General features: G+C 42.3%; 1 protein-coding gene across 3 annotated transcripts in view; it reads right to left on the reverse strand.

Annotated features, from left to right (window-relative positions):
• Window positions 1-281: 281 nt before the first annotated feature.
• Window positions 282-14,721, reverse strand: part of FAM168B (family with sequence similarity 168 member B) — a 32,475-nt gene continuing 18,035 nt past the window's right edge. For 2 of the 3 annotated variants that reach the window (XM_042954029.1, XM_042954030.1), the window contains exons 4-7: window positions 4,166-4,308; window positions 3,853-4,030; window positions 1,836-1,961; window positions 282-1,398 (exon numbers count right to left, since the gene is read on the reverse strand). In XM_042954029.1, coding sequence (XP_042809963.1) covers window positions 1,849-1,961; window positions 3,853-4,030; window positions 4,166-4,308 — 434 coding nt within the window. In that variant the 3' untranslated portion in view covers window positions 282-1,398; window positions 1,836-1,848. The remainder of the gene's footprint in view (window positions 1,399-1,835; window positions 1,962-3,852; window positions 4,031-4,165; window positions 4,309-14,721) is intronic. The other variant, XM_042954031.1, reaches the window with a different exon arrangement.

Raw genomic sequence — 14,721 nt, forward strand, 5'->3', positions numbered from 1 at the left:
TTCTGACTTTAAACACAAATTCCTTTCTAAATAAATCCTGGCAGGCAAATGCATTCTGATGCTGCCTGGGCCCTTGCTGTCCATACCTGCTTTGTGCTGAGAGCCCTCAGCTACAGATGGCAGACAAGGCTCACAGACCAGAGGCACCAGCCCCTCCCTCACACCTCCCCAGACCCATCTCCAGAAGTCTCCTCCAGATGGTGTCAGATGACAAGTCCCCTTCAGGTGGATGGGCCGAAACACAGCCACAGCCCTGCCTCTCTACAAGAAACAATTTCAAATCAAGTTTTGTTCCCTTTTAATAGTTCTTGTAAATATGTAACTTTCTTCATAACAGACAGCTGAAATCTTTGCCCTTCGTTGGTGGGGGGGTGGTAGAGGACAGCAATGCCTACATATGTTTTCCGTGGACTGAAACTTCTGGGGGCGGGAGGGACGAATGGTTTTCTAAGCTAAACAAAGGAGAAACCAATACCTCCTCCAAGTGTGACTGTTTCTCCTTCACACATCTTCCATCCCAGGAAAATAATTTAGTTCTACATAAGACTTTCCCAATAAAGACACAGAAAACCTCATCTCTACGTGTAGGAGACTTGTAATGAAAATTGAGATGGCAGAGAAAACTGCTTTGCTGATACACAGACAACCTCTTGCCCCTAACTGTACTGGCCATACAACTCTATACTTTCATGATCATCTCTAAGAATGTCCACACCACAATGTTTAGGCAAGCCTAAACGGCAAGAAAAGGGACGTCCAGAAAGCTGGCTGTGCCCCAGGCAGTGGTGGCCCACCCTGCACTTTCCCTGTCCCTGCGACTCTCTTCCCGTGCAGTCAGTGTGAAAGAAACAGATGGCTGAAAACTCAAAGTCCACGTTACCAACTGGCAACCCACATCAACCCCAAAGGCTGAAGAATCATCCAAGGGATTTCAGATACTCTATGAAGAAATTCACTTTAACACTTATAACTTGAAGACTCTGCATACATTACAACAGTGCATTAGTGATACAAGTTGTAAAATGCTTTTCCATTCCTTTGGGTTTTGCATATGATGGTTTTGCATCAGTCACTGCAGGTAGATTGAGCAAGCTTTGTTTTTTGTTTGTTTTTTTAAACATGCATTCAACTAGATATGATTCAGAATAGATTAATACTCCCTTTTTATCATTACAGTTAGCTAAAAAATTGCCAGGCAGCCCACAAAACAGGAATTGCTTTAAGACCAACCCACAGAGTCCGTTGGAAACTAATGGCGCTGGGACCTGCTGGGCCGGGCCAGAGTAGTGTTAGCTAAGTGTCGAGAGCATTAAGAAGAAAGTCCAGGTTGGAGGCGCGAGGCCTGCAGCACCAGCTGTGGAACCTCCATGATGTGACTGCACAGCTCCATCCTCAAACCTGGCAGGGGGAGAAAGACACACATGGTCACACGGAGCACCCCTGGCACCGCTGCTCCAAAAAGGAATTTCATTTAAGTCAAGGAGGACAAAACCCACTAGGACCAGAAAGGGCAGCAGTGGGAAAGGCCACTGCTCCTGGTTGCCGCACACCTTAGAGAGACTCCTGGTCACAACCAGAATCCTAGTTCCTGTAGGAGGCAGTAGGAGATTAGAGCACAGACTAAGAAAGGAACAAGTATATAGTGTACACAGCAAGTACTCAATGGTTTCCTTTCCTCTACTTTCTAAGAGTCCAAATAAGAACAAATCTTTAAATGCCACACTGCCCTTGGATTAAGAGGGGCATTTAAAGCATTTTTCTTGTTAGTGCTTAAAATATAGATTTGCCATTCTGTACTGGAAAAAAAGCCAACCCAGGTTTCACTAGTCACTTACATTTGCAGGGTGATCACCACTGAGGGGGCACGTAGCTGTAGGTGGGCGTTCCTGGGGCCCGATACGTGGGCACAGTGACTGGGTGGGGGGCAACAGGAGTTGGGGAGTGGGCGGTCAGCAGGGTACCTGGAAGAAAGAGCAGCTGTCTCAATGGCAGGCAGCACTACCCACATGAGGCTAGCCTATGTTACCATGCAGCTCCATGCTGCCTGAAAAGAGAGCTCTGGCTTGGCCTGCTTTAACAGGAAGAGGGGTGGTCATGACCTAGACTGCTGTCAGAATTCAGATCATACACAACTCAAAGTTGTATAAACACAGCAAGCTCATATGATAATGTCTGTAGAAGGCTCTGTACCTTCCCTTCATATAAGCATACTCAATGATTTTTGCAGATCAGATGATAATCAACAAATTAATCATTATTTACCCTTAAAAAGGAAGATATTCAGGTGCCTGGGTAGGTTAGTCAGTTAAGCACTGGACTTCAGCTCAGGATCGCACAGTTCATGAGTTTGAGCCCTGCATTGGGTTCCCCAGGGACAGTGCAGAGCCTGCTTGAGATTCTCTCTCTCTCCCTCTCTGTCCCTCCAAACACCCCTCCCCAAATAAATAAGCTTTTACAATGAAAAAATTTTTAAAAAGGAAGGAAATTTGTCCATGCTACCATGGATGAATATACAGGATGTCATGCTAAGTGAAATAAGCCAGTCACAGAAAGACACACCCAATAGGATTCCACTTACATAAGGTATCTCAAGTAGTCAAACTGATAGAAAGTAGAATGGTGGTGGCCAGGGGCTGGGGAGTGGGAGGGTGGGGCAGGGGAAAAAGAGAGCTGTTATTTAATGAGCACAGATCTTCAGTTTTGCAAGGTGAAAGAGATCTGTTTTACAACAAAGTGAAAATACTTAACACTACTCAACTATACAGTTAAAAATGGTTAAGATAGTAAAAATTAAAGAGAGGGAAGGAGGGAGATTCTAAACTACATGACCTTGTAAGTACATGAAGATAAATGTATTTTCCCTATATCTGCAGAAAACTCAGCAACTCTGAGTCCATCTGTAAATCAGCATAACCTCCAACCTAATGGCCTCACCCTGCTTTTCTTCACTTCCCATCTTCCTGCCCACAACCAACCCAGGGCCTGCCATCTCTCCCTTCACGTGCCTCAAACAAGCAGTTTCTGTCTGTGCCTTCACAGAAAAGTATGGGAAAACCAAATACAAGGGAGACTCTGAGAAGAAACACACATGGTATCCTAACACACCTTTCTCTCTGGCACAATCTCCCTATATTGGAGTTAAAGGGGGAAAAAAAAAGAGAGGGAGGGAACAATATTAAAACACACACACACAGCCATGGGCAAGCAATGACATCTTCCGTATTTGGCTGCGTGCCACAGACAACCCATATGACCACTGGGGGCTCACAGGGAGATGTGCACATCCTAGCCAGGAGTCTCATTTCTCTGTGATGTATTTTCCTGAACAAGGGAAAGGGAAGCCTTGGGAAATAAAGGTGACCAATGCCAAAGATTTTCTATAAGAGGCTGTTATGTCCATGAACACAAAGCCAGCTTTCCTAGATTCATGCAAACACCAACATTCACACAACTTGCCCTGCAGCCTACACTAAAGGGGAGTTATCAGGAAGGCCAGCCCACCCAGATACAAAGTGATCACCTTCTGCCCAAGCTTGGTATGTTCACTGGTGTGCCCCTCAGCCCTACTGCTAAGGGCTCAGCTCACCTGTCTAATACATTGATCACTATCCACTCATGCCCTATGGGGAAGGTACTTGGTTCTTGGCTGGTCACACCTGTCTTCTCAACCAAAAGAAGAAGGGGAAGAAATAAAAGGAAGGGAAAGAAGGATCATATGCTGTTCCTTTCCCAAAGAGTATATCCTTCCACACAACTCAAGCCATTGAAAAATCAAACCAAGGGTCAGAGAATTAGTGAGCTCTCCCTTCTCCTGGCTCTCATAAAACAGGCAACCCAGGGTCAAGGACTCACCTGCTGACATGGCCATAGTGGTCCCAGCCACCATGCCCATGGTGACGCCATTGCCTCTAGGTGGAGGGATGGGAGCAGGGTACACTGTTGCTGGCATGCCGTTGGGCTGCACCACCGTGGTGTGGTGGATGACATGAGGGGGTGCTGCATACAGGGGCTGTGTGTAGTACGTGCCCTGCTGCAGGGAGGAAGAGAGACAAATACCACAGGGCTCCACACTTCATGGGTCAGAGTCCAGAGAGAACCAACCCTTCCCACACACACAATGCCCAAGAGCACTTAATTAAGGGACCCATAGCACACCCAGGCCTACCTGTGCATAGGGGCTCTGCTGGGGGTAGGCACTTCGCACAGGGTACACAGCAGTCTGGTAGGGGTTGGGGGAGGAGGAGTATGGTGGCACTGCCCCGCTGGTGGGGGAACAGGACACTTTGTAAGGTGTGCCAGGAGTGTAACCTGAAACAAAGAAGCCAGTGGCCAGTGAAAACCCAAGAGATTTCCTCTAAGATCAGGATCAAGACAAGGATGTCCCCTCCCCTCTTACCACTTTTATTCAACACATTAATAGAAGTACTAGCGACAGCAACCAGGTAAGAAATAAAAGGCATCCCTACTGGTAAGGAAAAAGTAAAACTATCACTATTTGCAGCTGACATGACACTATATACAAAAACTAAAGACTCCACCAAAACTGTTAGAATAGATGAATTCATTGGGGTGCCTGGGTGGCTCAGTCGGTTGAGCATCCATCCAGCTCTTGATTTCAGCTCAGGTCATGATCCCAGGGTCAAGGGATTAAGCCTGGCTGTGGGCTCCGCACTGAGCATGGAGCCTGCTTGGAATATTCTCCCTCTTTCTCACTTTCTCTACCCTCCTCCCTCCCTCTCTGTGTCCCTCTCCCCAGCTCACGCTCTCTAAAATAAAGTAAAAAAAAAAAAAAAAAAAAAAAAAAAAATTATAACGAATTAATGAATTCAGTAAAATTGCAGGACATAAAATACACAGAAACCTGTTGCATTTATATACACTGATAACAAAGTAGCAGAAAGAGAAATTCAGAAAACCATCCCATTTACAACACCAGCACCAAAAACAGTAAAATATCCAGAAATAAATGTAACCAAAAGGGTAAAAGACCGTATACTCTGAGAACTGTAGGACAAACTGATGAAAAAAAACTGATGACAACACAAATAAATGGAAAGAGACACCACACTCATGTACTGGAAGAATCAGTATCATTAAAATGTCCATACTACTGATAGCAATCTACAAATTCAATGCAATCCCCATCAAAATACCAACAGCATTTTTCACATAACTAGAACAAACAATTCTAAAATTTGTGTATGGAACCACAAAAGACCCCCAAACAGCCACAGCAATCTTGAGAAAGAAGAACAAAGCTGGAGGTATCACAATCCTAGATTTCAAGATATACTACACAAAGCTGTAACCAAAATGGTGTGATACTGGCACAAAAACAGACACACAGATCAATGGAACAGGATAAAGAGCCCAGAAATAAACCTACATTTATATGGCCAATTAATCTACAACAAAGGAGGCAAGAATATACAGTGGGAAAAAGACAGTCTTTTCAACAAATGGTGTTGGGAAAATTGGGCAGCTACGTGCAAAAGAATGAAATTGGACCACTTTCGTAAACTAGCCACAAAAATAAACTCAAAATGGATTAAAGACCTAAATGTGAGACCTGAAACCTTAAAACTCCTAAAAGAAAACAGGCAATAATCTCTTGGACATTAGCCTTAGCAGCATACTTACGGATCTCTTAGGCAAGGGAAACAAAAGCAAAAATAAATTAGGACTACATCAAACTAAAAAGCTTCTGCAAAGCAAAGGAAACAATCAACAAAACAAAAGACAACCAAACTACTGAAGGAGAGGAGATCTGCAAATAAATCTGATAAGGAGTTAATATCCAAAATACACAAAGAACGCCAAAATAAAAGCACCCAACTGAACAGTGGGCAGAAGACCTGAATAGACAGTTTCCCAAAGAAGAGATCAAATGGCTAACAGACACATGAAAAGATGCTTAACATCATTCACATCAGGGAAATGCAATCAAAACCACTTTGTGAAATGAGATATCACTTCACACCAATCAGAATGGCTACTAACAAAAAGACAAGAAACAGTAAGAGCTGGTGAGGAGGTGGAGCAAAGGGAACACTGGTACACCTTGGTGGGAATGTAAATTGGTGCTGCCAGTACAGAAAACAGTATGGAGGTTCTTCAAAAAATTAAAAACAGAAATACCATGTGATCTAATAATTCCCCTACTAGGTATTTACCCAAAGAAAATGAAAACACTAGTTTGGAAAGATACATACACTCCTATTTTTATTGTAGCATTATATACAATACCAACATACGGAAGCAACCCAAGTACCCAAAGACAGAACAGATAAAGATGTCATGTATATGTATGTACACATACAGCCACACACACACACACACACACACTCTCTCTCTCTCTCTCTCACACACACACACACACACACACACACACACACACACACACACACAGTGGAATATTACTCAACTACAAAAAAAAAGAATGAGATGTCATTTCCAGTAACACAAATGGACCTAGAGAGCATTATGTTAAGTGAAGTAAGTTAGACAGAGAAAGGCAAATACCATAAGATCCATGTGATTTCACTTATATGTGCAATCTAAAAAACAAAACAAAACAAAAACCAGAAACAGACTCATAAATAGAGAACAAAGTGGTGGTTGCTGGGCTGGGCAGGCAATGGTAATAGGTTGAAAAGGTGAGGAGGATTCAGAAGTACTAACTTCCAGTTATAAAATAAGTAAGTCATGGAGAGGAATAAAAAGTACAGCTCAAAGAATACAGTCAGTAACATTGTAATAACACTGTACGATGAGAGATGATGAATACACTTATTGTGCTGTATAGCACACAGACAGAACTGGATCACTATGTCATACACCTGAAACTAACATAAAATTTAAAAAGAAAAGAAAAAAAGGCTTTAATTCAAACCCACTTTTGGCCTGGCACAGGGAGGAACCAAGCAGTGTTCTAGCCCTGACCGCAGTCAAGATGTGACACCACTATGGACCAGTCCATCCTCCACAAAGATCTGACCTCATTTCCAGACCTGATACATGTATGTGTGTGTGGGGTAGGAGCACGGGGCCTTTGGGGGAGAAGGAAAAAAACAAGGAGAAAGTTCTACTGATAGTATACTCAACACAGGAACAGAAAAGATATACCTGTTCTGTAGGAATACAAATGGGTACACGTCTAGAGCACAATCTAGCATTAAAAGTATGTCTGTCTTTATATCCCGTAAGTCCACCAAAAAAAAGCATAGATTGGAACAGACTCAACTGTAAAAATGCTCATCACAGTGTTTATCACAGCAAAATAAAGTTGGGGGGGGGGGGGGAGGAATTATCAAGCACCAGGGCTATGGTAAAAAGATTTGACTTAAGACAGTAAGGGGGCACCTGGGTGGCTCAGTTGGGTAGGTGTCCAACTTGGGCACTTGGGCTCAGGTCATGATCTCAGTTCATGAATTCAAGCCCCATGTCGGGCTCTGTGTTGACAGCTCAGAGCCTGGAGCCTGCTTCAGATTCTGTGTCTCCCTCTCTCTCTGTCCCTCATGTTCTGTCTCTCTGTCTCTCAAGACAGAATCAACATTAAAAAAATTTTTTTTAAATAAAAAAGTTTTTTTAAATAAACTTCAAAAAGTTGAAAAATTTTAATTACATTATTGGACTGTGGTTAGAAGTGTACATATATTTTGTCATTAATTTAAGAGAGAGGGGCGTGTGGGTGGCTCAGTCGGTTAAGGGTCTGACTCTTGATTTTGGCTCAGATCGTAATCTCACTGTTTATTAGATAGAGCCCCACATCAGACTCTGCGCTAAAAGTGCAGAGCCTACTTGGGATTCTCTCTCCCTCTCTCTCTCTGATCCTCCCTGTTCACTCTCTCTCAAAATAAATAAATAAACTTAAAAAAAAAAGTTTAAGAGACAGAAAGAAAATGAATGACTCCCAGGAAGTACACCAGCTCTAAATGATGCTTTTCTCAAGTCACATGAAAGAAATACCCCTTTGACAAGGACCGAGTCAGTCTTAGAAGTTCTTCTAACTGTCATGTACTTTGTGTGCCTAGGTTCACTCCACAGAATGCCTTTCATGGCGTTCATTATGAAGATGCTGATAAAGATGATACTGTCCAAAAGGTCACCCAGTCCCAAGTAGTAGAGCAGGTACAAACCCAGACCTGACTGTGAGTCCTGACTCCTTTGTCCAAACCAGGCAACTCCCAAGCTCAACTACTTTGTTTTCACTCTGAAGAGTGAAAAGACCCTTCCAGGTTTCCCTAAATTATTCTGAAATTCGTTTTAACTGCGAGGTTAACTGTAAGTGGCAACAACGAATAGCCACTCTCCTCAGGTACAGTGCTTCCATCAACATGACTGGTCACAAGTGTGCCCACCATGCACCTCACTGATCCTAATACAATAAACTAATTCAGAAAAAGAAGAGGCTATTTGAGGAAGTGAAAACACACAAGCAACAAATTCATGACCTGGATGAAAAATTGGAGAAAAGAGATCCTCTAAAAAACTTATCACTATTCCTAACAAGTAAGTTCAAGACCATTTTGTCACTGTTCAAACTGCAAAAAGAGCTTGGAGTTTTGGACTGCATACAAGGTGGAAGCTACCAACCTGAGCGAGCTTCCAGGAATACAGTATAAATCCAAAACAATGAAGACCCAGGCATACAGCCCTCCACAGAGAGGTTCTCTGATTCAGAATCACTCTTTTGGTCAACTACATGCACTGAAAGAAGGTGAAGTCCTTCACTCGCAGCCAATGAACGGTCAACCTACAATGCCTTTCTTCTTCTAATGGAGGCCAGAGGCCTACTGTTGCAGAAATCCCTCCAGCTGGCCCTAGGTTTCTTAAGGTGGCTTTTGTAACACCTGCCTCATATGTATGCTTTGTTGAAGATGGTGAGATGACTCCGAAAAGCTACTATGTGTATGCACCTGTGAGATTATGATTGAATGGTACATTTCATGTGAAAACAAAACTAAAATAAAACTGCAAACAAATATGTATATATTTTTGAGAGAGAGAGCACAAGTGGGGGAATGGCAGAGAAAGAGGAAGAATCCCAAGCAGGATCTGCGCTATCAGTGCAGAGCCCAATGTGGGGCTCAAATTCACGAACTGTGAGATCATTACCTGAGCTGAAATCAAGAGTCAGATGCTTAACCAACTGAACCAGCCAGGTGGGTATCCCAGAGCTGCAAACAAATATTAACAACATGCACACTGGAGTAAATGGGGTCAAGAGTAATTGACGTCCACAACTTACTTTGAAACACGTCAAAAAGTAAGATGGACTGAAGGATAGACAGAGGGATACATATGTGATACAAGTAAAATGTAAATTTTAAATGTTGATTGTAGGGGCACCTGGCTGGCTCAGTCAGTGGAGCATGTGCCACTTGATCTCAGGGTCTTGAGTTTGAGCCCTACATGAGGTACAGAGATTAAACAAATAAAACTTAAACAGAAATAAAAGTTGATTTTAAAAGATTTTATTGTGGAATTTTGGCAGTCCACAAGAGATTCAATGTGAATTTGTTTTCAGTTTCTCTGTATACTGGAAAATTTTCACAATAAATGTTGGAAAAATAGTCACCCACTATTTCTACTAATGACAGTAATGGTTTTTAATGTATGTTATCTTACTGCATATTCTTGTAACTATGAGCTATGTCCTAACACTAACCAGAAAATTTTGTGTTTTTATAAACGCACCTTTTATCCAACACTCAAGACAAATCAGTTTCAAGGAATAAAACCCTGTCTCCCAGTCACGTTAAAAACTGAGTGTGTGCTAGGCTAGGCACCTTCTTTTCGCTGCTGTTGTTTTATACAGCACTAGACCCACCATGTCACACAGGAGACCCTCAACAGGAAACTTAAAATACACACACACCCCTATCACATGGCATCCAAAACTGACATGGCCTCCTAAAATAATTGTTAGACTTGTCAACCATTCACAATACAAAACCAAATACCTTCGCTGCTCAGTCTTTTAAAAATATTAATAGCTTTCCAGATTCTCCTTTCCTAAAAAGACCATCCATAGCAATGCAACCCAGACAACAAAATGATTAGAGCGCTTCTCCTTTCACTCTCATCAAACAAGTGAGTCACCACTGGCTGACTTCCTCTTAGGGAAACACTCATGTATAGGGCCACTGTTCTGAGACTGCAAATCGTGAGGTGCCAAAAACTTTTTGTAGTAGAATAGATCATTTCTTCTAAAAGTACTATATACCACACAAGATTTTATATATTAAGTTTCTGAGCATAAAAGATGTTTATTTAGAAAATTCAGAACAATAGGGGTGCCTGGCTGGCTCAGTCAGAAGAGCATGTGACTTTTGATCTCAGGGTTGAGTTCAAGCCCCATGGTTTGTGTAGAGACTAAATAAATACTTAGAAAACAAATCTTTAAAAAATATTTAAAAAGAAAATTCAGATCATAAAATGTATGTGAGGAGGAAAGACCTGCACCAAAACACAGCACCATGAAATTTCAAAACACTGGAGACAAAAAAAAAAAAAAAAAAAATTACAGAATACCAAAGAGAAACACAGGTTATATTACAGTCAATCAAGCATCAGCAAGGTATCAAAATTCTCAGCAGCAACAACAAAAGCTAGAAAACAATTAAGCAATATTCTCAAAATTCTGGGAGGAAATAATTGTGAGCCCAGAATTCTATAAGCCAACTACTGAAGTGAGTGCAGAACAAAATGTCCTCAGATATGAAAAATCTCAAAACTGTGACTCTCCCAATCTCTACTGGAAGACTACTAAAAGGGATCCTCCACTAAAACTGAAGAGTAAACTAAGACACGGAATCAAGCAGAAGAAAAGGGCACAAGCAACTCAAGATGATGGAGAAGAATAACCCCCAGGATAAGGCCTCAACTAGGATACCAGGTCCAGGGAGGTCAGAGCAGTTGAAGAAAATAACCACTCACCACAGGATGCTCAAGTGGTCACATACCAGGAGTGGGAAGGAGAATGAGGTTATCTGTAAACTATGTGCATGTTAAACCTTTAATTTAAACAAGACAGAAACAGATCCCATGACTCCACAACCCAGTAACACTGTAAGGCTTTTCTCTCCCGTGTGGCTGCCATAAATGAAGTTTATTTTTTAAACAAACCTGGGGTCTTACTTCACAGACATAATTCAAATCTTCCCCAATTTATCCTCCATCCAGCCCTGCAGGGCAAAGCAACCAAGGAAACTATTTCATCACTCCTAGCAACATTTTTTCCTCCCTTTAAAATGTGTGCTGGTGGGGTGCTTGGGTGGCTGGCTCAGTCAGTTAAGTATCTGACTCTTGTTCTGCTCAGGTCATGATCTTGCAGTTCGTGACACAGGGTTCCAGCCCTGTGTCAGGCTCTGTGCTGGCAGTGCGGAGCTTGTTTGGGATTCTCACTCGCTCTCTCTTTCTGCTCCTCCCCACTCATGTGCACACCTCTCTCTCAAAATTAAATAAACGTTTTTTAGAAAGTAAAAAAAAATGTATGCTGGTGGGTGGGGAGATGGGTTACACGCGTGATGGGTAATAAAGAGAACACTTGTTGGGTTGAGCACTGAGTATCGTATCTAAGTGATGAATCTCTAAATACTACACCTGAAACTAATATTATACTGTATGTTAACTTACTGAAATTTAAATAAAAACTTAGAAAATAAATAAATATCCCCCCAAAATATGTGCTAATGTAGTGTTTGAATCACTTCTTAAATAGAGTTTACTACAAAGAATTGAATGTTTTCTTGGTGACTTTACATGATAATTATAAATATTAATTTCAGATACTCATGACTAAACGGGGGAAGTGTGAATGTGCATCCTCAGGGCAACGGGAGCCTGACTGTGCATGCTGCTTGCCAGAATCCTCAAATAGCACAGCTGAGGGAACATGTGAATTCATTATACAAATGCCAATAATGAGAAAGAATGAAATCTTGTCATTTGCAACAACATGGATGGAATTGGAGGGTATTATGCTAAGTGAAACAAGTCAGTCAGAGAAAGACAAATATGTATTCTCACTCATATGTGGAATTTGAGAAACTTAACAGAAGACCATAGCGGAAGGGAATGGGGAAAAAAAAATAGTTTCAAACAGAGAGGGAGGGAGGCAAACCAAGTCTCTTAAATACAGAGAACAAACTGAGGGTTGAGCAGTGGGGGTGATGGGCAATGAGGAGGGCACTTGGGATAAGCACGGGGTGTTGTATGTAAGCAATGAATCATGGAAATCTACTCCCAAAGCCAAGAGCACACTGTATACACACTCTATGTTAGCTAACTTGAATAAATTATATTAAAAAGAAAAACATTATACAAATGCTAAAAATGAAATAAAATAACTTTCCCAGGAGTGATACAGTCTGGATTTGAGCCACATCTAGCTAACTCCACAGCCCAAACTCTTTCCAATGTATTCCTCTGATTCTAAGAAAGGACAGCCCACTCTGGCTGCATGGGTACTCAGCCTGCTACACTTGTCCATGAGGATGAAATGAATGATGCCTCCACCTACAGGCTCTGAGTAATGGAATCTTTCAGCAAAAGATATGACATATCATTACAAAGTTCTCTAAACCCTCATCATGTCACACTTAGAAGAACTAAGAAATAAGCAATATTAGGACTACTAACTCTCTGAAAGCCAATCTCCACAAACACACCACCTGTACTACGTTAGTTTTATCTACAAACCTGGTGTGAAGAGAACCAGAAGGCAGACTGAGAAAACAACAGAAATGGAGACAAACTTCTTTTTAACTTTTTTATAAGGACAACTCTGGCTTGCTCATCAGGTGAAATGAAAGGCCCACGGAAAAGGAAAATTTTTATTTTTATTTTTTACATTTATTTATTTTTGAGAGACAGAGCACAAGTGGGGGAGGGGCAGAAAGAAGGAGACACTGAATCTGAAGCAGGCTCCAGGCTCCGAGCTGTCAGCACAGAGCAAAGCAGGGCTCGAACCCACAAACCGTGAGATCATGACCTGAGGCGAGGTCAGACGCTCAACCGAGTCACCCAGGCACCTCAAAAAGGCAAATTTTTAAATTCACAGTACAAAAACATTGAGTAGATCCTAGAAAAAGATGGGAGCAAAGCCGTGGCCCAGACTCAGGGAAGGTGGCTGAAAGCACTGCGAGACACTGGAAGGACCTTCAAAGTGCCTTTTATTTTCTCATTTGCAAGTTTCATATACATCTTTATCCTGGTTTCTTCCCAGCTTATTTTTTATTCTCAGCTTACTTTGTCATTCACAAATTTCATATACATCTTTATTCCCAGCTTTTCCTAAAAATCAGAGGGTCTGACAATACTGCACCAGCAGTCTGGCAGCTGACAACTCTGGCATCTATCAGCAAATGCTCCTCTGAATGAGGCAGCCACCGTTCCCAACAATGCCATTACTCCCACCTGCCTAACCCAGCCTTGTGGTTACAACAACCTGAGAGCAGTCATGGCAAAGTAGCAAGAAAGGACCTATCTCCCATGGGAGAAGATGGAGGACACTCAGGGGCTCCCACAGGAGAAGATGGAAGGCACCCAGAGGATCCCACGGGAGAAGATGGAGGACACCCAGAGGCACCCACGGGAGACGATGGAGGACACCCAGAGGCACCCACGGGAGAAGATGGAGGACACCCAGTAGCACCCAAGGAGGAAGCTGACCAGATCTACAAACACCAAGCTTCCTCTTGGGAAGCTATACACGCTGGGCAAGGAGAACAGCTTTGCCAGCCTCAAACAAATCTGAAGGTTTTTTGGTAAAAGAATAAAAGAGTTGGAAGCTTTTAGTATGCTTTTACATTAACTTGTACTCCAAGAAAACATGAGAAGTGAGCTGCTCTATTTTTTTAAATTTTTTTTTTCAACGTTTTTTATTTATTTTTGGGACAGAGAGAGACAGAGCATGAACGGGGGAGGGGCAGAGAGAGAGGGAGACACAGAATCGGAAACAGGCTCCAGGCTCCGAGCCATCAGCCCAGAGCCTGACGCGGGGCTCGAACTCACGGACCGCGAGATCGTGACCTGGCTGAAGTCGGACGCTTAACCGACTGCGCCACCCAGGCGCCCCAGAAGTGAGCTGCTCTAAAAAATTCTAGAATGTGACATTTTAGAGTGATCTGCAGCATGATCATACATGGTAACAAACAACTGATTCCTTTTTCCTTTTTTTAAAACATTTTATTTTTAAGTAATCTCTACACTCAATGTGGGGCTCAAACTCGCATGCTCCACTGACTGAGCCAGCCATATGCCCCACAAGCAACTAATTCTTATGCATGAACTTCAATCCATTTTTACCACCATATGCAAAAACTAAACCAAAATGGGCCACAGACTTAAATGTAAAACCTAAAACTATGAAACTTCTAGAAGAAAATAGAACATCTTTGTGATCTGGGTTAGGCAAACATTTCTTAGAAATGATACCAAACATATGACCCATAAATGAACAAAATGATAACCTGAAAGTGATTAAATTTATTTAATCATTTATTTATTTATTTATTTAATGTTTATTTATTTTTGAGACAGAGACAGAGCATGAACGGGGGAGGGTCAGAGAGAGAGGGAGACACAGAATCTGAAGCAGGCTCCAGGCTCTGAGCTGTCAGCACAGAGCCCGACCCGGGGCTCGAACTCACGACTGTGAGATCATGACCTGAGCCAAATTGGACGCTTAACCGACTGAGCCACCCAGGTGCCCCG

This window comes from Panthera leo, chromosome C1, assembly GCF_018350215.1.
Source record: "Panthera leo isolate Ple1 chromosome C1, P.leo_Ple1_pat1.1, whole genome shotgun sequence".
Classification (NCBI taxonomy): Eukaryota; Metazoa; Chordata; class Mammalia; order Carnivora; family Felidae; genus Panthera; species Panthera leo.